Source organism: Callorhinus ursinus, unplaced genomic scaffold (assembly GCF_003265705.2).
Source record: "Callorhinus ursinus isolate GAN/ISIS: 27379988/994484 unplaced genomic scaffold, GSC_fseal_2.0 scaffold20, whole genome shotgun sequence".
NCBI classification, from domain to species: Eukaryota; Metazoa; Chordata; class Mammalia; order Carnivora; family Otariidae; genus Callorhinus; species Callorhinus ursinus.
Genome location: NW_027397082.1, coordinates 20525878 through 20548269, shown reverse-complemented (window position 1 = coordinate 20548269; position 22392 = coordinate 20525878). Strand labels below are relative to the sequence as shown.

Below are 22392 nucleotides of genomic sequence, written 5' to 3'. Positions count from 1 at the left end.
GTGACTGGCTGTTCAATCCGGCAAGAAAGAGGTGAGCCACAAAGCTGAGAGCAAGGCCAGCTTCTTCCCACCCTTGCTTTACCTCTGCAGAGTGGAGCAGTGACGAACACAGCAGGAAAAAAGAAAGGGCGTGGGTGCCTTGCTCCTCCTTTGACTCTCCTTCCCACCTCCTTTCATCTGGTCTCCTCTGGTCCGGCCCCGTACTTGATTCATGGTTCAGATACAATTATTTGCATATATTACGTCTTGCCCCCATCTTACACAGAGGAAAGAGAAATCTGGGAAATTAATAGGGCCTTTAAGTTTAAAAAGAACCCAATCATTTTATTTGATCCCCACAACCACCTCGGAGATGGGAAGGAATGATCATTGGAAAACAATAGGTAAAACAGGCTCTGAAAACATCGAGCCATCCATCCGCATCACCGGTGTAGTGAGAAGGGAGAAGGACTAGAATTGGAATCCGAATCTCTCTCCCTTTTTTCAATGTTACATTTATTATTTTTTTTTCGCATTTTTCCAGTTCTTTTCTATTTTTAGCAAAAAGTTTCCACTTGAAATGAATAAGTCACGGGAATAAAAAGCAGAGCATAAGGAATAGTCAGTGATACTGGGATAGCGATGTAATGGGACAGACGGGAGCTATACTTTTTTTTTTAAGATTTATTTATTTATTTGAGAGAGCGAGAATGAGAGAGAGAGAGAGAGAGAGAGCACATGAGAGGGGGGAGGATTAGAGGGAGAAGCAGACTCCTTGCTGAGCGGGGAGCCCGATGCGGGACTCGATCCCGGGACTCCCGGATCATGACCTGAGCCGAAGGCAGCCGCTTAACCGACTGAGCCACCCAGGCGCCCCGGGAGCTACACTTGTGGTGAGCGCAACATGACGAATAGACTTGTCAAATCACTAAGTTGTACACCTGAAACCAGCGTAACACTGTACTCAAAATAAAAAAGAAAAGTTTCCAGTTTTATTGAGACATAATTGACATATAACATTGTGTAAATTTAAGATGTGATAATTTGATATGTATATATAGTATACATTTGCAAAATTCTTTTGTTGTTTTAAATTCCAGTGTAGTTAACAGACAGTGTTATATTAGTTTCAGGCGTACAATATAGTGACCTGTGGCATTTTAGAAACAAAACAAATGAGCAAAGGAAACAGAGAGACAAACCAAGAAACAGACTCAGACTGATGGTTCCCAGAGGGGAGCGGATGGGGAGATGGGTAAAATATGTGATGGGGATTGAGGTGTGCACTTGTCTTGATGAGCACTGGGTGATGTATGGAATCTGAGTCTCTCAGGTCCTGCTTCTATTGTCTGGACTTGGCTACCCCTTTGAATATGGGCATTTTGTGCCCCCTAGAGGATGGTGACTTATTAGCATTTTGAAAGCAGTCATGCCAATGAATTACGGTGCTCACAGTGGATTGAGGCCAGTGGGCCCCGCACCAAATATTGCCACCATTATCCATAGGCAGTTTCCTTCTATTTGAGCTTCAGTTTGAAATAAGGAGAGTGGAGTGGTTTTGTGCATTGCTTCCAGAGCATGATGTAATTAGCCAACTTTGCAGGTGCTTTCATTTAAAAAGTAGACTTCTGATCAACCCACTGAGATTACACAGCTCCACTGCAGTTATCATTCCCTCTCCCCAGATTCATTCCTTTTTTCTTTTCCCAGTGGAGATGATTTCGGGTTCCCCATGACAATCCTTCCAAAACCACAAAAGCACAGAGGCAGGAGAGAGGTCAGGAGCAGTGATGTTTTTTCAGTGTTCAATTGACATCTGTAATGTGCTTTCAGATCGATAGGGACTGTTTCCTCCCAGAATGTACAGGGAGTCTCTAAAAATAATCCTTTTACTTTGTGAAATGTGGTAAGTGGCAATATTCCTTCGGGTTGGCTTTTGTGTCAGAAACATTTGGGAACCATTAAAGTTCCATGTAATGTGAGCGAGTTCATCTGGGCTCCTAACTTGGGCTGATTTGCAGAGTTCACATTGTAGCTTTGACAGAGAGCTCTTGGCATTTGGTTGTCTGATGTTGAATATTACCCCAGAATGATGAATTTTAATAATCCTAGTTTGTACTCCTATCGACCTATGTAATTAAGCTCCCCCATCCAGTTTGGAGAACACAGATGGCCCATGCCACAGTGACCATGATGTTCCCCCTTGTCCCTCACTGATGCTCCAAAAGATAGATGCAGGCAGCCACTGAGCCCTACTTTCCCTTCAAATCCCCAGACTGAAACGGGAAGCGGGGCATTCTTCTGTATCATGGGTTCTGCTCTAGGTACATGTGTCATGAGTGAGGCAAGCATCCCAGAGCTGTGTATGGGTTCATGGGGCCCCGCCTATCGGTGCAGAGATTTCATTCAGCCCCAGTTAGAGTGTAAAATCCTCTCCCAGCCCACGCCCAATTTTGCTCCAGGGTCTTCTCCACCCAACCTCAGTAACTCCAACTTGCTGTCTAGGACAGATATCCCTTGCAGCTTGACCATGCAGAGGCTGCAGGAATGGGGTCTATCACACTTCTCCATAGCACTTGGGAGTCTAGAGCAGAAAACCCTGCTTCCCACCAGTCTCCAGGGCCAGCTTGAGGGTGTGATGTAAGCAAGAGCAGACAAGGGATTTGTCGGCTGCTTGGCTTACCTCCTGGTGAGGGATTCTGTGGTCAGTTTGATCCCTGTTTGATCTGTACCCTCTTAGACCTCTTTGACTATAGTTTAGCATTTTCCTCTTCACTTCACTCCCCCAGCCTGGGCCTCTGCTCTTAGGAAATGCCAAGGGGAATTATACAACTTGAACTAGTTTGCCATGCTGCTGGGACACTCGTCTGTTACTGATTTCTTCTCTTTTTTTTTTATTAAAAGCATTTCCATTTCCCTTGCTCAGAAACCTCTGAATGTATGTGCACAATTACCAAAATGCCGAGTCATCAGCATCCTACCTATTGAGGAATGTCAGGCTCTGGGACGTGAAAACATTGATCTTGCACAACACTCAGATGAGCTGGGACTTTCTTTGTTGTGAAGTGAGGGTTGTTGTTGTTGTTGTTTTTTTTTCCTTTTTAAAAATTGCTTTTATAGGCCTGACCTTTATAAGACAGTTGTATCTTTTGGTGTTGGGAGTCCTTTGGGATTTTGAATAAACCTTCAATAGCCTTGTTCTTACTTTAAAAAACGAAACACAATATGCTTCTCCTCCTCGCACAACAGTGATGTCGCTTGCATTTGACGTGTGGTCCTGGAAGTGACAGCAGAGTGGCATGCCTGTGCGGAGTACCAGCGAAGACCAGAGCTCTGGGCGGAACAGGGAGATGTTTGTGGCCTCTGTTTCCAACAGAGTGTGGAAGTGATTCAGGCAGAGCCTTCTATGGATGGAAGTGGTCTAGTAGATAAGAGAGGCCTGTCTCCCTGCCATCCTCCTGGAATGTGCCTGGAATTGTGATATAAGGGATGACGGGGTGGAACAGCACAGGTGGGGTGTGTGCAGCCCGTGTCCCACCAGGCAAAGTGGAGGGTTGTCAGGGAGAGATGGTTATTTCTCAGGCCCTGCTCATACTCTCTGCACTGGTTCCAAACTAAGTCGAGGACAAGACCCACCAGGTCAGGGTATGGCGTTCCAGACTCCACTCACACGACAAAGAAGTCACCCTCCTACAGGACTGCCTGCCCCCTTTTCCACAGCAGTTACCCCGAGGAAGCACCATTGACTTAACTTAGCAGCCACCACCCCAGAAGACCACAAAGGGTCTAGCCAAGCCGGAACACATCAGCTTGTTTTCAAGGGACCAGAACCAGAAATGCAATGCATATTCTTCTGCCCAGTACTGCTGCCATTTACGATCACCTGGGTGCTTCACTCTTGTTCTCCATGGCACCATCACTGACCTTAGTCTGTGGTCACTGGAAGAGGGTATGGCCCTCGCATCACCCAGTGGATGAGTAGGGCCCTAGAGACCTGACGCCAGGCTCCCCAGTTTCACATGCTTTAGGTAAACAAAGTCCTGGTGTTCCCTGTGGCCTCCTCCTCAAGTTACTGGGCCAAAGCCCAAAGCCTTTTGGTGCCCTTGATTGTCATTGTATGCTCTCTGACTCTGTCCAGCCACAGCGTTGGAGTGTCCTTCTATCCGCCCCTAGCTTCTTGGAGTAGTCAGCTTCCCCAGGATGATTGTAAGCTGCAAAGGAAAGGCTTTTCAATCCAGGATGATTTGAGAGCTCTGAAATCTTTTTTAAACAAAATTTAGATTCTACATTAAAACTCTTTAAGGGACCCTTAGGTATTGATTCATTCACTCTATACATTTTTATTGAGCACCTGCTCTAGGCCGGGCACAGTGCTATAGGTACTTAGTGGACCACAGTGACCAGGAAAGACAAGATCTCTGCCCTCATGAAATTTAGCATTGAGTTGAGTAGACGTCACAAGTACAAACACGTAATGAATTAAAACTTGTGAAAAGTACTTTGAAGGAATGAACAAGGGACAGTGATAGAAGAAAACAGGGAAATCTTAGGACAGCCAAAGTCTTCAGAGAAGACTTTCAGCTGAGACCTGATGACTGAGACCCAAGGCTGGGGGGTGGGGTGGGGGGAAGGTGGGCAGGAGAAATGGCATCTTCTGAGGTAGTGGGGGCACACTTGCATGATTGAGGGCAGCCGAGCAAGCAGGGGAGGGGAAGAGAGTCCCCAAGATGAGACCAGACAGGAAAGCAGGAGTCAGGTCATGGGGGGGCTTTCGGGGACAAAGCAAGGAGTTTAGGGGTCCTGGTAATTGGGACTTGAGTGGGGACAGAGACAGAGGCCGACCAGCTTACGTTGGACGTGGAGGTGAGAGGGCCTGGTGTGGGGCTGGGGGAGCGGCAGGAGGCGGGGGCGCCCCCCAGGTTTTTGGCAGTAATTGATGGAGTATATGTGAGGGGCACTTCCTGAGAAGGGGCCACTGGAAATAGAACCCCTAATTCTATAATCCTATCAAGGCAGCAATTGTTATGGTTTTAATGAGAAAAATGATGCAGCCTGTTGTTATTTTACCCGTTGCTGGCCAGACAATGGTAACAGCTTGCGGCTAAACAGACCATCAACCCTCAAGGACTCGCTCCAGGTAGATGCTAATCAATTATCTTGACTGGTTGGCACCGTTATCTCAGGAGACAGGACTGAATTCCCGAGGTTCTCCCCTGAAAGCACAAGGAGCAGAAGCTCTGAGGAGCCAGACCCTGCCTCCGAGCCCCTGGACGGAGTCTGTGCTACCAGCGGCCGGCTGCACAGCCCCCTGCCCCGTGGGGAAGGAAATGCGGAGCGGCATTCTCTCCCTCAGGTTTATTCTGTGGTTGAGATTATGTGAGAGTCACCTGAAGAACCTTTCTTCTCTTGATCCAGGGAAGGTGGTTCACATAATCCGTTTTGAAACCAAGCGACGTGGTCTTAACTGAACTTTCCCTAGAAGCAGTTCTTGAAAATGGGAAAACAAGCCAACCAACCCTGACTCGGAACATTTAGGATGCCTGTGGGTTATTCCAGTACCCCCCCCCCACTTAGGCCTAGATAGAGTCTTGCCCTAGACCCACACTTTAGAGGACCCCACTTTGGCCCTCCTCAGTCCTCACCCCACAGAAAGGGTGAGGAACTCCCAGGGCCAGAGCCTGTGTTCTGCCTTCCGGACCACACTTCAGATAGGGGAATCCCGGAATGCCTCCCCTAAACAGCCCTGGGGGAAGGGGACTGGGAAGCCCCGAGGGCAGGGGCTGTTTGTCCCCATACAGCCCTGTTTTATGTTTTCCATTTTAGCAGAAATTCTAAGGAGCTGGACCTTGCCTTCCAGGTTATGATGGTGTAATTGTCAAGGACAAGGATAGAACACATTTTAACAGTTTATTAATGCGACTCAAATAGGTACCCATATAGTCTGTGGGCCTCTGCTTGTCCAGGGTCCTGCCAGTGTTAGGGGAGACCTGAGTCATCCCCGCTAACGTGCCTCACCACGGCAAGGATTGGTCGTATGTGCTGTCAAGCCTAAGGCTTGTAAGTGGAGCTCAGATCCTGGTAGAGGATCCCTCGCTCTGGAGTAGCTATACTCACACTCACAGCACGGTCCTCATCTCCTGCATTAGCCCAAAGACCAGAGCTGAGAAAGGCTGTGGTCCACCTCTGCCCAGCTCCTTGCTGGTGGAGGTTGTGGGGAGCAGGAGGAGCCTGAGCTGAGGGGAGCTCTGAGCCTCTGACGGAAAGGGTGCGGGCCCGGGTCTACCACCCAGTGCTAGCATTGCCCAGAAGTCCTGCCGGCCCTCCGTAAACGCCTCTCTCTCTCTCTCTCTCTCTCCCTCTCTCTCTCTCTCTCTTTCTCCCCCTCCCCCCTCTCCCCCCCCCTCTCTCTCTCCCCCCCCCCCCCTTTCTCCCCACCCACCTCTCCTTGCCTTTTCTCCCTCTCCCCCACCATCTGCAGTAAACCGGTCCCCTTCTCGCTGCAGCGGGTTGAACCGCTCCGAGTCTCCAAACCGTGAGCGCAGTGACTTTGGGGGGAGCAACACCCAGCTGTGCAGCAGCAGCAACAACCTCTACACTCCTGACTACTCAGTGCACATCCTCAGCGATGTGCAGTTTGTGAAGGTAATTCCCCGCCCCCTCCCCCAGGAGGGCCATTGCTCGCCAGCCAGCCAGCCCCGGAGGCCAGGGCGGCGGGAGAGGATGCGCATCCCAGTGCCCTCGGACAGAACGCTGGCTGGTCATTGTTCCCTGGCTTTATAAGGACCCTTAAGATCTCCTGATCCCCATTTCTCCTGTGGGGAGACGGAGGCATAGAGCAATAGGGAATTCGCTTGCCTGAGACAAGTTGCCAGCAGAACTGTTTCCTTTGGATCCCCTGCCATTGGCACCAGGTTGCTTTTTTTTTTTTTCCAAGATAAATTTGCAGGTGATTCGTAAACCAAGTGTCTAAAAGAAACCATGCTATGATTTTAGGTATGAGGTATATTTTTACATCTTACTGTTTCAGGTCTAAAATGCAATTTGGCATGTATGATAACCATTAACCCTTCGTGTAACCGTCCTGCCCTTGGCCATCACTGGGCTGTGTGGGGCTCAGGGGAGCGTCCCTGCGCAGGTGGGAGAAGCAGTGATGCTCATCGCCTTGTAGTTAAAGGGTGGGGGAGCTGTCTCTTCATACTCCTCATTGAGACTGGAATTGCACAGAAACCTAGAATTTCCTCCTTTCTCTTGCTTTGATAGGCTTTATTTTGTTTTGTTTGCTAGCATTCTGCAAACCGTTACATGCTTGGGCCGGAGATCAGGAGTGAGCCCCCTTTCTCCAAGTCCAACTAAACACCCAGTGAGTTCACTTGGTAAATTGCAGGCTGGATTATGAGAGATGTATTAATCACAAAGGTGGGAAGAGGTCCTCTCCCGTCCAGAACACAAGCTCTGATAATTTGAGAGCAGGGTGCGCTGGCTGGTTTTCTGTGTTCCAGAACCTTGCAGACACCCTGAGCTGAAGCTCTTAAGGATGGAAAGTTACCAGAGGCAGGGGCTGAGCCTGGAGGGTGGGGTGGGATAACTGTTTGTAGGGTACTCTGTGCATGTGCTTTATGGCTCCTTTGTCTGAATGATACACTTAGTCTTACCACCACCCTGTGAGGTAGGTAGGTCCTACTGTCATTCACATTTTAGAGATGAAGACATTGGAGCTTGAGGAGTCCAGCGCTGGTGAGTGGCAGAGCCAGGCTTCAGAGTTGGGTCTCTCTGTCTTCAGAGTCCAAGCCCTCAAATCCCTGGGCTTTAGGGAGAGTTGTGGGAAATCAGAGCTGAAGGAGCCCCAAGGAGAAGTGACTTTGGGAACTAACCCAGCAATACTCATGGGTCTATATGACCGGAGACACTTAACAAATCCTGTATGACAATGAAGGTAAAGCCTCAGAAAACTGAAACCTGTGATTCCCCTCCCTGCTTTCAGCCCTGAGGCCCTCTCACTGCAGGCCTTCCTCAGAAGTGGAGGTAGGAAAAATGTGAGCAGAGAAACTATTATGCCAGCTCTTACTGGTTTTGTAGTACTCGTCACATGGTTTGTGGGAAAAGAACTTGAAAGTCACAGTATGAGTAAGTGGCTCAACAATATTGACCGCATGCCTACTCTGTGCTTGTCTAGGCATTGGCAAGAGACTGTGGTGAACAAGACCCTAAGCTCCTGCCTTTCTAGAGCTTCTGTGCTAGGAGGCGGACAGAGAGGATAAACCAGTAACCACAGCGTAAAGAACCTAATTTCAGGTAGTGATAAAGGCTATGAAGGAAACAGGGTCGTGGGATAAACAGGGATTGAGCAGAGTTGGCAAGGAGGCTGCTTGCTTTAGAAATGGTTATCAGAGCGGGCTGAGAAAAGGACATTTTGGCTGGGACCTGAAAGGGCCGGTGGGGAGGACTCAGGAGAGAAACCACGGAGGCAGGAGAGAGCTTGGTGGCTCACGGATCTGAGTACCCGCACACAGTGTGCAAAGACCAAGGCTGATGCGAAATGACAGTGGAGGCTCAGCAGCCGTGTCCTGTGGCATCTTTAGGCCGGCGGGAGCCCCCTGGATTCACTGCAAGTGCGCTGGGAATTTTTGTTAAGTTTGCTTCTCAGGTCTTCCCATTTGTCTTAGTTTGGGTTGCCGTAGCAAATTGTCATAGACTGGGTGACCTCAACAAACACTTACTTCTCACAGTTCTGGAGGTTGGAAGTCCAAGTTCCAGGAACCAGCAGATCCAGTGTCTGGTGAGAGCCCATGTTCTAGTTTGCAAGTAACTGTCTTCTTGTATCTCCACGTGGTGGGAAGAGAGGAACAAGAAGCAAGCTCTCTTCTTAGCAGGACACTAATTCCATCCATGAGGGCTCCACCCTCATGACCTAACTACTTCCAAAGGCCCCACCTCCACCTTTCAGCACGTGGGGGGGTTAGGATTTCAGCGTATGAATTTGGGTGGGGGCACAGGAACGTTCAGTGCCTCACATTGTTTATATAATACGTTTAGGAAATCAGTATGAGGATTTGGCTTGCTGGTCTGGGGAGGAAAGTGAATGAGATTTTGAGGCGTCCTGTTTAATGAGCAACTGTGGTGAGCCCAGAGTTTTCTGGAACATCTCTAGGCGTACATAGATTGGAGAGCACTTTCAGGGGATGGAGGGGGCAGCTCCTCAAAGAGGAATGTTTTAAGATGAACACCTAGCGTGAGGTTTGTAAGGATCTTCTTAAAACTTACAGGTGAGCTCATAGACATCCAGGCCTAGAACATAAGGAAAGGGGACATTCACAGCTAATGAGGAACATTGAAAGGGAAGTGTCTCGCCTGGCGTGAGATGGCGGACGGGTTAAAAACCCCAAACCCGAGGTCAGTCCTCAGGTGCGGGTGTCATCCTCTTGGTCAGGCAAGAGGACCATGCTGTGACCCGGGGCGACTGAGCAGCACAGAACATGGTCCTTTTTCCCACCTCGACATTTTGACATTGAGAAGACTAAATGTCAAAAGAAGTTGAGGGAAGGCTAGAAACCAGTTAAAGTATTATTCAGAAACCTCCTTCAGATCATGGCCCCCATCTCTTAAAAACTTCGATCGTAACAGTTCTATAGAAGGGAACTTTGGGAGTTCAAGCTGTTTGAACGCAAGTGTGTGTTTTGTTGTAGTGCTGGTTTTCTCTTTTGTTTTGTTTTTCTATATGTTAAGATGATGCCTTAGACTAAAGTTAAAAATTTCTTTCTGCTGATAGACTTGTTAGGGCCATTGTTTAGGCTGTCCTTTTATTACCCTCGCCCACCTGCCCCCCACCTTTTTAACAGAGGACGAGCTTTTGAGGAAGCTAAAGAGAAAATTGTGCAAGAAGGCTGGTCTCACAGCCCAAGCCCCTGTGATGGGCTGCAGGAAGATTTTGCAAGGGTTTTTCATGTCCGGCAGACCGAGGTTCCAGAACATTTATTAAGTCCAGGAGTAATTTGACTTCAAGATGAGCTACAAAATTAGATAGAAAGGTGTATCTAATGATTATCTGGGAGAGCTGTTAAAGCTGTGATTAATCATAGTTACTGAATTATGAATGAAGGTACCAAAGCATCCCTATGAATTTTTTAAAATTGTATTTTGTAAATTTCATTGTTAGACTATTTGGCAGATGTCTTACAGTCTGGATTGTGTAACCATGACCAAGATGCCCCATCACCATCTGGTGGCAGAATCCCTAAATTGCAGGATGGTGTTTTGGGGGATGAATGTCGTAATGATAGGAGAGAGAGCCCACTGGTTGAAGGTTAACTTCTGAACACATTGGCTGCGAAGTCAGAATGTCCAGAAGGGCACACTTACTTCTGGTTAGTTTCAAGATAAACAGATCTCCATTTCCTTTGTAATTTAGTGGCTGCTTGAGTTCTTAACTGGCCACGTGCAAGAGAAGACAATTTGAACTCAAACTATTGCTAAGGAATGGTTGTTTCTACAGTAGTAAAGAGAGAATAAAAACACATTGCCTTTTGAGCAGTGGTTTGATTCCCTCAGTGAACCAGTGGGTACGTATTTATCGAACATTAATAATGGTTCTAGACACCATGGTCTCTCTAAAGAAATATAAAACATATCCTCTGCCTTATGAGATTAAAATCTAGTTAGGGAGAAGAAACACAGGATAAGCTGTAGTGACCGATGCAGGGTAGTATCTAATTGATTACGAATTCGTGTGGCACTTATTTGAAGCACGATATTGCTGGAGAACGTAGTAGACGTTTAAGAATTAGGAAAGAGGGGGGACACTGACAAACAGGCATGTGGAAGGCAAGTAGACAGAGTGCATTCGAGGGGCAGTGAAGAAGCAGCTGAGCTGGCCCCGTGGTTCTCTGGGGGCTGTGGGATCACCACTGGCCACGCAAGGCCACATTATCAAAACTGGGCAGAGAGGTTCAGGTTGATCTGCCGGACGTTTGCTATCCAACCCGGGGACCAGCAGCCACATCCACGAGCACACAAAACGTGGCTCGTCCAAACTGATGTGCCACACCTGTAAAATACTGCTGGATTCCAAGAACGTAATACAAAAAAGAATGTACGAGTCCCCATTCATAATTTTATGTTGACTCCATGTTGAAGTGAATTTTTTTTTTTGGATATGTTGGGTTAAAAGAAACATTACTAACATTAATTTCACCTATTTGTTTTTACTTTTTTAATATGACTACGAGAGAATTTTCAATGACCCGTGTGACTCCCGTTCTATTTCTGTTGGACAGTACTGTGCCAGAGAGGAACGAGTTCTCAGGCGGTTGAACAGGGGGAGCAAAGTGACAAAAAGTCATGCTTGAAGCAAAATAAAAACTTAAAAAAGAAGAAGAACTGAAGGGGGAATTAAAAAAAAAAAAAAAGGAACGCTTGAATCTAGAAATGCAGCTGGGGAGAGGTTGTTTCCTGAACACATTTTCTAGAGTGGCGCCTTGTCAACAATTTCTGTGAGGGTGACATGTGGACAGGGCAGTAGTTTATGGTTTTGTTTTGTTTTTTTGTTTTTTTTTTTTAATTTAAAAAGAGGAAGCATTGTGAAAGCAAGGCTGTGAGACCGAGAGAGAAGGTAGCCAGTGGGGCAGTGCCTTTCCTTTTACACAACCATCCACCGCCAGTGTGGGTCCTGCCCCCACACACACCCCCACCCTTGCCCCGGACACTCCCCCCACCCACCGCCACACCCAGAGCCACGCTTCTGCCCTGACAGGGGTCCTGGCTGTGGTCGAATCTTCCCTCTAGCACCATTGACTGGTGGTTATCTAACATCTGTGTGATGCCTCTGGGACAGGGAACTCAGCACCTTGTAAGGAAGGAAGACCAGAAACAGTACTTTATCCCCAGCTCATTTCTTACTCCAGAACCGTGCTTAAAGAGGGTTAGAGTTCCTGGGTCCTTGATTCCAGCTTACTGGAGGATGATCTCACTTCTTCTTAAGAACAAAGAGAGAATGGTACGGCTCACTGTGCCTGCAGCCTGGACAGAACCTTTCCAGAAATAAACTAAATACAGCACTTTGCAACACTCCCCAGAGGCTTCTGGCTTGGGGACCACTGCTAAGGTACCAGCTGACTGGAGCCCTGAGCCCCCAAACCCATTTCAGTCAAACCAGAGCACCCCCCCTTCTCCCTCTCTCTATTTTCCCTCACTCACCAGCTCTCCTCTCTCCCCATCTTCTTCTTCTCATTGTCCCCACTTAGAACCTCCTTCCTTCCCCTACTTTGTCTTTTGCTTTATTTGCTCAGTTAAGAATTTACTTTCCTAAGACCTCGTCCTGCTTTGGCAGCCCCTCCACTCCTACTCCGGGGTCAGAGGCGCCATTGCCCCTGCCCCCACCTCACCTCATACCGTGCCGTCCACAGTTTAGACATAATAAGATGGTAGGTTTGTCCCCTTTCTTTGAAGTGTATGCCCACTATAAAGTTAACTTGTGAGAGATGGGTGTGGACGTGTTTTAAGCTGTCATTTCTAACAGCTGGACGACAGGTTCACTGATGTTACCTCATTATCTCTGGGCCTCTGTTACGGGCTCAGAGAGGTTAATGATTTGGCCAAGGTTGCCCAGCTTGAACGTGGCAAAACTGGGACTAAACTAGAAGCCAAATCTAAACTAACTGGTTAACCCAAAAAGAGTAACATCAAGTGCTTTGTCGAGCTTATCAGGTGTCATTTAGGAAAATTTTCTGTCCTTTAAGCCAGGAGGACCCGCGAGACTCCAAAGCAGGCTTCACCTAGAGGAAGGTTACGGGCACGGTAGAGAATTGGGCTTGATGGTGACACTGGTCCAGGCCGTGTGCCGGCTTCTTGTCACTCATCAGATGCCTGCAGACCCCAAGCCTACAAAGTAGTTATTGGGGCACCTGCCCTAAAGGGTTGTGGAAGCAGCCCCAGTGCAGCCGAGGGACATCCGTTCTCAGAGCGCAGAGCCCAGGCTGAGATGGTTGCCCCTGGGAAGCAAGAGTAAAGGCCTTTAACCCCAAATATCCAGGTTGCAGGGGCACCATTATCAGACTCTGGAGTCTCCCGCTCTGGGAACTTAGAATTCCACCATCTCACGTCCCCTTCCATCTCCCTGGCTCCAAAGAGTGAACAGCACTTTCCCAGGCAAATTGCGCAGCGTAGGAGACCGTGCACTGGCGAGGACTCTGAAAGCTTGCTAACTGTCAAACTTTAGACAATCCCTGGACATTTCGGGACTTCGTTTTCTTATCTGTATGGTGGGGATCCCAAGAGCTCCCATGCCTATCCCACACAGTCTCTACGAGCAGCAAAGGCGATAACACATCCCAGTGCTCTGTGAGCCATAATACGCTCTATGGACGGAAGGTTCTGTCTTCATAGCCCCACCTCCATATCCTCCATTTCCATATCCTGCCAAAGCAAGCTCTTATGGGTGACACTACATCTGAACACCTAATATCGGTCCTGCCTCTTTAGGATATTTATAGCACTTCCAGCAATGTATATGATTTCCCCCCAGAATTAACCCAGGGATGTTTTAAATACGAAATTAAGAAGAAATGGCAAACCAGTTTGGTGAAAAAGCTATCAGGCATGAATTTGTTACTGTCAGTAAATAATTTATCTGTGAGCTTCCTGGCTATAAAAGCAAAGAGCGCAAACACAGGGGGATATTTGGATTCTCATCCGGTGTAAGGAAGAACATCATTTATCTAGAGAAAGGAGCTCTTTCCTGGCAGTAATTTCTGGGAGGGTTTATTAAATGGATTTCTATAGGACTATGGAAGGCATCAGAAAAAAAAGTAATACATGTTGGCTTCATCTGTAGTTTTGCCAGAGTTTCTGTTTTTCATATGGAAGTTTCTTATTTCAGCCCTCGACTCAAGCTGGGGGTCCAGTAGGAAAGTTGAACATCAGTGAAGGCCATAATCAAGGGGAGCCAAGATAATAATTGATTACAGGGGGCATTTCCAAGAGTCCAGAGCTGTGGTTTTCATCCGTGGTGTGCATTGGGATCACCTGGGGAGCTTTAAATGCTCCTGATGTCTGTGCCCCACTCTCAGAGATTTGGGTATAATTGCTTAAGGGTGTTGCCTGAGTATCAGGATATTTTAAAGCTTCCCAAGTGATTCTAATGTGCTGCCAAGGTTGAGAAGCACTGTCCCAGGAGGCATGAATAATTAGCATGTCACTTTGATCCTTTCTCTGAAGCACTGCAAGTCCCTGAACCATCAGCATGGACTGCATCACAGACAGTTGGTGGTGAAATCTCTAACACATGCCTGATGTTCTGTGTGATTGAGTCACGATAAGGTTTAAGACTGAGGGTAGGCTCCAGAGTTGACATCTCCTGGGGACATTTCAGAACCTGACTTCTCTCACTTCCCAACAGAGGGGGCTGCAAAAGTCCACAGTCACATTGACTCTATTGAAGACTTTAGACAGATGCTAAGTGGAGACCCCCCCCATCGTTGCATGCCATAAAACATAGAGCATATCATTTTGACCTGAAAAATATCAACGCCCATTAACGCTTTGTCGCTTTATCCATTTGACTCCTTTAAAGGGGGAAAAAGAAAAACCTGAGCAGGACTGTGTCTGATTTTAACTAGGTCTTAAGTCAGTGGTTCTCAGAGTGTGGTCTCCAAACCAGCCGCATCAGCATCACCTGGGAACTTGTTAGAAATGCAAACTCTCGGGCACCACCCCAGACCTCGTGAATTAGAAACTTGGAGAGTGGGGCCCAGCAGTCTTGTTTTAACAAGCCCTCCAGGTGATTCTGATGCTGAAGTTTGAGAATCACGGTTTTAAACTATCAAGAGAAGTATATCTGTCCCCTCTAATGGACGACAGTATGGCTGTCCCTCTGCATGTGTCTGTCCCATAAGAATCGCAAAAAGACACGCATTCTTAATTGGTGTTTTGTGTTTGGATTAGTTGTGCTTAGAGTTTGCTTGATCCGCATGCAAGATACCCTAAGGTCTGTTAGAGAAGAAAGAATTGATAACGTCCAACGGAGTAATGAGTTCCCAACTTGAGGGAAAATAGAAGATTTCTCTTTATGAAGAGGAAACACTCACTGCCTAAATGGTTGTGGAGGTTAGGTATGTTGGTGAAGATTGTAATTAAACATTTGGGATGAGTACTAAATAATTGTAAAACATTTTGGAGTAATTAGAGGACCATAGGATCTAGAAAATGTAGGAAGACCGTCAGAGGATAATACAGCAGGAAGAATTAACTCACCTACTCAATACAAACGACCGGAGCTACAGCCCGTGCAGAAGAGAAAGGAGGAACGCCAGTGTGTGAGGAAGGCAAGTGGGATGAGCCGCAGGTGAGGAAGAGTCAACCCAGAGCACGTGAGGATGGAGCAGTCTAGGCTTGACTCCAGGCCTTGGGTCTGACCATCACCCACAGCCCCCAGGGAGGCCAGGCGTGGGGCACATCCCAGCGACCAGGGAAAGGAGGGCCTGGAGAACAGGTGCTGAGGAGTGGGCAGGTGCCCAGGGGCCAGAGTCAGAAGAGCCCTTGCCAGATACCAAGCCAGCTTCAAGTCACCTCTGTTCCAACATGGAAATCTTAACCATGCCCTCTCCAGTTTCCAGCCACACACCCTTCCTGTTCCCACATGTAATACCAGTCCTGCCCCTAAAGGAGAGAGGACTATGAGCAGTTTGTAGTTTTGCCAGTCGTCTAAGTAAATGCAATGAAGATGGGAGGAAAACACTGAGGGGGCCGTGGTACGTGGGAAGGATGTAGCACTGTGTGCCATTTTCATTTTTCACCCAGGGCCTTTACTGATTAACAGTATCATGTTTCTATATTGGGTGGTGCAAAAACCAGCCCGTTTTTACTGGAAACAAGGATATCAGGCAGACGTACACCCAGGGAACGGGGATGACCGATAAACCTTCCGTATTCCAGAAAAGACATTTGATCCATACTTTTCCTGCCTGGAATTCTGGAAGTTCCCTTCGGGCCTGGCTAAGCCTGACTCTCTAGATGCTTTTACTTGTAGGTGAGGCTTGACACATCAGGAAAATCACGAGGAAGACTCCCGTGATCTGAGGAGACAACTGGGAGACCTCTGCTGTGCATTTTTCCCACATAGGAGCATGAGCCCACATCCAGCCCAAGTCCAAATCAGAAAGGCCTGCGTGCTCTCGGGCCTCAGCCTCCAGCTTCCTGACGGGCGGACCTGGAACAGCAGAACTTCCCTCCCCATAGTCCCCGCCGACTGACCCTTGGGAAGAGGGCCCTTGGCAATAGTACCAGCATGCCTTTAAAACTTTGCACTGGGCAACTACCCTGCTAACTGAAGGTACCCTCCATCCTCTCCCGAGTCTCGGGAGAAGGTATGGCTCCTCCAGGTGCACTGAGGAGCCCAGAGCCAATAAAAAAGAGAGTGCTGACGCAGTGTCTCTCAACTGCCAGGCTGGTACAGCTTGGGAAAGGACCCAGCTCATGGATCCTAGAGCACAGAGGTCAGGGGTTCCAACTCACCCCGGTAGAGTTGCTTCCGAGCTCGGAGAAGTAGACCACATCCAGAGAGGGCTCTGCCCCGCTCCTCTTGAGCTTCCTCCCCCTGTGCCTCTTTCTTCTAGATCACACGGCAGCAGTACCAGAATGCACTGACCGCCTGCCGCATGGACAGCTCACCCCAGTCCCCTGACATGGAGGCCTTCGCTGACGGAGACGCCACCAAAGCCCCTGCGACCCGGGGTACCCCCCAGACCCCCAAGGATGACCGTGCCATCACCCTCCTGAGCAACAGGAACAGCCTGCCCTGTAAGTCGGGCGGGTGGGCTGCGCTGCCATCCCGAGCCAGCTGGAGTCTCGGGTCTTCTCCAGAGCAGACTGATCACACACTTGCTGTCCTCCACAGGCAGCCGCTCAGATGGGCTGAGAAGCGCTGGCGAGGTCGTGGACCTGAGGATGGAGGAGATGGCCTTCGCCCAGGAGGACGTGAGGGGCCTCGAGGAGCGGAGCACACAGCAGCTCTTGCTGTCTTCTGCAGCCGTTCCCACCACAGCAGGTCAGGGAGGAGGTCGGGGTCCTCGCCATCGGGCGCTGGGATGGCCCGGGGAGAACCGGGCGAGGGACTCCAGCCCCCCTGTGCTATTTCCCACCTCCAAACACAGCGAGCGAGGGAAGGGGAACTCCCGCGTAGAGAGCACCAGCCCCTCATCGGGCGCGTCGCTCCATTCTCCCAGGAAGACGATGTGTCAGGCAGGGTCAGGAGCAGGTTTCCACCTGGATTCAGATCCTTGCAATTTTCTATTTCCTGACCTTAATAGGTAAGTTTCTTCCTTATGTTAAGAGATATAGGTTATCAAGTAGCTTTGCACATAAATGAGAGAGCAAATACAGAGGGTAGCTCACAGTGCTTGGTACCATGCTCTGGGCATAGTAGGTGGTTTTCATGAGACCAACCTACAGATGAGGAAACTGAAGTCAGTCGTCACTCTTACTGGCAGGGCTCTTCCCTTCCTTTGGGCCGGACGTGATCTGTAGGACTTGTCCTGAGCTCTGAGATCATATCACCTCCCTCTGAGACTTGCAACACTTCCATCTTGCCAGTGGTATTGCTCTGAGCTCCCAGTGTCCCACCAGTCCTGAGATCCTCCTGTACTTGCCTCACTGAGATCTACTCCAAGCCTTCAGCCGTGCCTATGTTCCCCCCAACCCCCCACAAGGCAGCAGTTACCCCAGCTGGCCTCCTAGACCCGCTCCAGTCCATAGTCTGAGACCCCTCAAGTCCAGAGCAATGACCCAGCAAGCGCTCATCCATTTTTGTGGTCAGTAAGACAACATATTTGAGCTTGTGGCTAACTCAGAGTATCTGGGACATACATCACCATTCCAGGAATATAGAACAGATGTTCTTTTTCTCCCTCACACACTGAATTTAGTAGCTAAAGCATGTAGCCAGAAATTGTATCAAAGGAATAAGAATGGAGAACATAGTCTTTGGAGTTCAGCTCGTCCATCATCCTTGTGTGACACAGGGGGCCTTGCGTGAGGACCCTGAGGTCCGGAGAAGGGGCTTGTGTGGTCTACATACTGGCATTGGAAGCAGGCACCCCCAAAAGTGTCCACAACCCCACCCTGCCTCCCAGGTCGGGCTCTTACCTCACGGGCATTAAGGGCCTGGGCCTCTTCCTGGCCTTGAGATTCTGTGCCTGTCTGAATCCCCACTGGGTTTGGCGGGAGAAGATAGAGACGTGTGCTTAGTTGTTACTGAGTCCTGTGATTTCCCAGGTCTGAGCAAGTATTGGAAGGAAATATCCCCATCCCCAGAGTCCTCAAATGTGCTTTTGGTCTGGCAAAGATACTGAACAGAGAACATCTTGTCCTCTTCACCTCTCTCCTGCCAAATAATGTTTGGGTAGTTGGAGTCTCACTTCTGATCTTTTTGTTCCTTTTGTGACACTAAAATGTCCCTTGCTAGTTAACGAGAGCCCACAGGGACCTGGGCACCCCTCCCTGTTACGGCCACCACGGCCTCGCCTCTGGTTCTGAACTGCCACCTGCTGAGGAGCGTCAACCAGAATCACCCTTCCTAGATCCCTGGGTGTTGGCAGGACTTGAATTCTTTCTTCTCTCCTTTTTCTCAGCATCAGATAGTGAATGCTGTAATATCAACCTGGACACAGAGACCAGCCCCTGCAGTAGCGACTTTGAGGAAACCTTGGGCAAGAAGCTGCTGAGAACCTTGAGTGAGTAGCTCTTCACCCAGATGAAAGCTTCCCACCACCTGGTTACTAGAAAAAGCATGTTAGGACATCACTCCTGGAGGAGGAACCATGCACTCCTTATGGGAACCTGATGAGAGACACCCGTGAAAACCCATAACAGGGCTTGGGCCGGTACTGTGCCCTTGACAGTTTGGGGATGTGTCCCATTGAGTTGGTGGTTGTCTAGGACCGGAGTCTGCAAGCCATGATCATGGCCAAAGCCTGACCTCCCTCTCCTGCCTGTTCTTGTAAATAAAGACTGACTGGATGGTCGACCCATTTGTTATCTTTGGCCATAATGGCAGCGTTGAGCAGTTGCAACGGAGGCCAGATGGCCTGCGAAACCTCTAAGATTTACTATCTGGTCCTTTAAAGAAAGAATTTGTGTCCAGGAGACATCAGTAGAAAGGAAAGCAATATCCTTCATGGAAGGAAGTCGATAGCAGGAAGAACAAGGTGAAAAATACTCCTTCCTGAAAACAATAGAGCTAGGGACAGGCAGCCCCTCCATCCTTGAGGACAATTATGTGATTACCCCACCTGCCCCATTGCAGAAGGAAGATTGTTTCCAAGCTACAGAATGTAGATCCGTGGGCATGGCTCCCAGCTATACCCACCAAAACCCTGGCTCATGGAACATCAAAGCCTGGGAGACCAATCCTCTCTCAGGGGTCCGACCATGAGTTGGGCCAGGGCCTTCAGGGGACGGAGAGATGATCCTGAGGCATTACATGGGCTTTACTCAATCCTCCAGGGCGGGGGCTGGGTGGGGGGAGGGGGAGGCGGATCTCCATTCCACCGACACCAGCCTGGCTTTTTGGAGATGTTACCTCAGGTAGAAGGTGTTGCCCTAATCCTTCCAGATGTACATATGCCAGTATTTGCACCAGGATTCCATGCAGATTACTTCCTGCCAAACTGTCAAGGGCTTTGTCTGCATTTCTGCTTTTTCCCCGGCCAGAGATTGACCCTTACAAATTGTTTTCCAGGTGGTCGAAAACAGAAGAGGTCACCCGATGGAGAGAGAGCCTCTGAGGAGAACTCCAATTTAATGCCTCTGATCACATGATGGGGCAGACAGTGCTTGCTGGGTATGTGAGATTCAGCGTTGAGGGAGAACCCACCCTCCCATCTTCTGCGTCTCCCGAGGCCTCCCACAGGTGACAGAGCATTCTGCTTTCCTTACCACCTCCTCAACCCTCGCTGTCAGTTTGGCAGATTTCCCCTTGTTGCCTCCAGTTTGACTCAGAGCCTTGCTGTGGCCATTATGGATGGAGGTGCCTCCAATGGAACATGCTAGAAATGGTCTTCTCCACAGTACAATCTGGGACTGGAGAAGAAATGACCCCAAGCTGACTATGCCACTTTGGGCCCCTGACCCCCTTTTTGTTCTTTGGGATCCCCTGATGCCATATTTCATGCTTCGCTCAGCTCAGAAGGCGCCTCGGACAGGCACAGAGGCCGTGGGGTGGCAGGTGTCAAGGTTAGTGCAGGAGATTCACTGAGACTGCCTCCAGGACTTGAGGCAGTGGGACCCAGCTGCGTTGGCATGGGACGGTACAGAACAGAAAACTGTTGGTGACCGGTTTCCTGTTAGAGAAGGGTTCTAGCAGCCAGGGAAGTGTGTCTCGGCTGGAATGGAAAGACCGTGAGATGGAACCTCAAGTCACCGTTTTTTCCCAGGGACACATCTTTCTGGCTCCTGATCAGCAGTTCTCGATCCAACAATAAATCTGCTCTGGAAGAGGAGGAGCAGAGAGCAGAGACCCAGTTGGGAGCGAGAGATGGAACTTCAGGTTTTAAGTTGAAATCAAAGCAAGCAAGCAAACAAAAACTTACGTAGAAAAATTCTAAGCTGTTAAAGCAAGTTTAGCCATGACAAACCAAAGAGTGCCCAGGTCAGCCAAGAAGGACGCAAGCTCTCGTGGGACTTCAGTGTCCATTACACAGGGGCACTGAAGAATCGCCCTTCTTTTTCATCTGATCCCGCCACACTACCCCTCCCCTTTCTCCTCCTCCCCAGCAGGTCAGCTAAGTGTACTTCAGTCCATGAACTTCTAGGTCTTTTTTCACCTGGATGTTGGAGCAGATGCAATTCCAAGTATGGCCACCAGATGGCAGAATGACTCCATACCTGCTTCGAGAATAAACCAGATCACTAAACCACATAGCCGACCAACCTTCAGGAAAATGTGGGAGTAAGTGAAGGTTGTCTTTGGGACACCTGTCTCCCTTTCTGTCTCCCATCTCTTGAGTTCCGTCTATCAGGGATCCAGTGATCCCATTCTGCCTGCTCAATCTCCAAACCATTCCCAAAACCTTTCACTGGGATATTCTATTCCAGGCTTACCTTGCTTTACCCCCAAAGCATTAATCTCACACCCCCACACCCATTCATTCAATAATCACAAGGGGAGAGGGGGAGACTGATAATTCCTCTGGGTCATTTGCATCTCGAAAGAAAATGCTAACCCAAAGGAACCTTTAACTCAGGGGTTCTTAATTTGGGGGTTAGTCACCCCAGGTGGGTCCATTATTGGACTTCAGAGGGTCTGTGAAACCCCTCATACTGTCAGAGTTTAGTGTATGTGTTCTTATATGTGTTGTCCGGAGGGCTAAAGCTTTCGTAAGATTCTCAAAGGTCTCAGACTCACAAAGTGTTAAGAAACCACTATTTTAGCTAGTGGAACTTTTCAGCCCAAAGTTTCTGCAGTGCAGAGTGAAGTGACTAGGGGGCAGTTCGAGACAGACTTTGAGAGACAGGCGGTCTTCTATCATACCGATGGGGAAAGCTGACACCCGCCAGGAAGTGAAGGGCTTCAGAAATCCTTGGCATACCCCAGGGTGTGTTACCATACCCCTACGTAACTTTGTCCCCTCTTCCCCACCAAACCAGAGCAGGTGTCGCAGATGGGAGGGCCGCAGCACGTGGAAGGAAAGACTTTCCAGCTGGAGATGCTCTTTCCAGCAATGGATGATTGACTTCCTCCCCCTTGCCTGGTTCTGCCTGAGGCTTAGCAGTGCATGACCCCTTGAGAAGCCCACAGCTGCCACCCATCCCCAACACCTACTCCTGCCTCCTAGGAAGAGGCCAAGTGTCAGCCCTCCGTGCCGGGCACCTGAGACCCAAACCAGCCAACAGTGAGTTTCAAGCAAGAACTGTCATCATGCAGTCTTCTTGCCCGGCTGGCCACTGGTCCAGTGGGGCCTGCCTGGCTAGTCTCCCTTTCATTATCCCTCAGGCCACGGGGCTCAGGCCACTGCTGTTGTGTTACATCCATCCCTTTGCAAAATCCCAAAGGAGCCTGTCACCACTCCCCTCCCTATTCCCTGCTCCGTTCCCCGAGATTTTCTTCAGGTTAAAAAAAAAAGATTTTAAAATAAAGCATTTATGAAGGCTTAATAAATTGTAAATAATTTTTTAAATAAAATGAAAATGCTTTTCCTGGAATGTTTTTCTTGCCCCTGGGAGAGCTCAGTTCTAAAGGGGTTTCACATGGGAGATGAAGGCTGGGTGGGGCATGAGGAATTGTCTCAGCTGAGGCCCACCTGCTCAAGATGGAGGCTCTCAAGGCCAGGTGTGAGGCTGCAGTTAAGGTTACAGGAAAGCCCTGGCGCTCTACTCTGGGCGCCGGATGGGTAAGGTTTTGCTGCAGCGAATGTCAGCAATGAAGTC

General features: G+C 49.0%; 1 protein-coding gene across 5 annotated transcripts in view; it reads left to right on the top strand.

Moving 5' to 3' along the window:
• Positions 1-22156, top strand: part of CNNM1 (cyclin and CBS domain divalent metal cation transport mediator 1) — a 60024-nt gene extending 37868 nt beyond the window's left edge. For 2 of the 5 annotated variants that reach the window (XM_025881164.2, XM_073904325.1), the window contains 5 exons: positions 6458-6621; positions 16584-16767; positions 16865-17014; positions 18597-18698; positions 19706-22156. In XM_025881164.2, the coding sequence (XP_025736949.1) occupies positions 6458-6621; positions 16584-16767; positions 16865-17014; positions 18597-18698; positions 19706-19785 (680 nt within the window). In that variant the 3' untranslated portion in view covers positions 19786-22156. The remainder of the gene's footprint in view (positions 1-6457; positions 6622-16583; positions 16768-16864; positions 17015-18596; positions 18699-19705) is intronic. The other 3 variants (XR_012381693.1, XM_073904326.1, XM_073904327.1) reach the window with 3 other exon arrangements.
• The last annotated feature ends 236 nt before the right edge of the window (positions 22157-22392 follow it).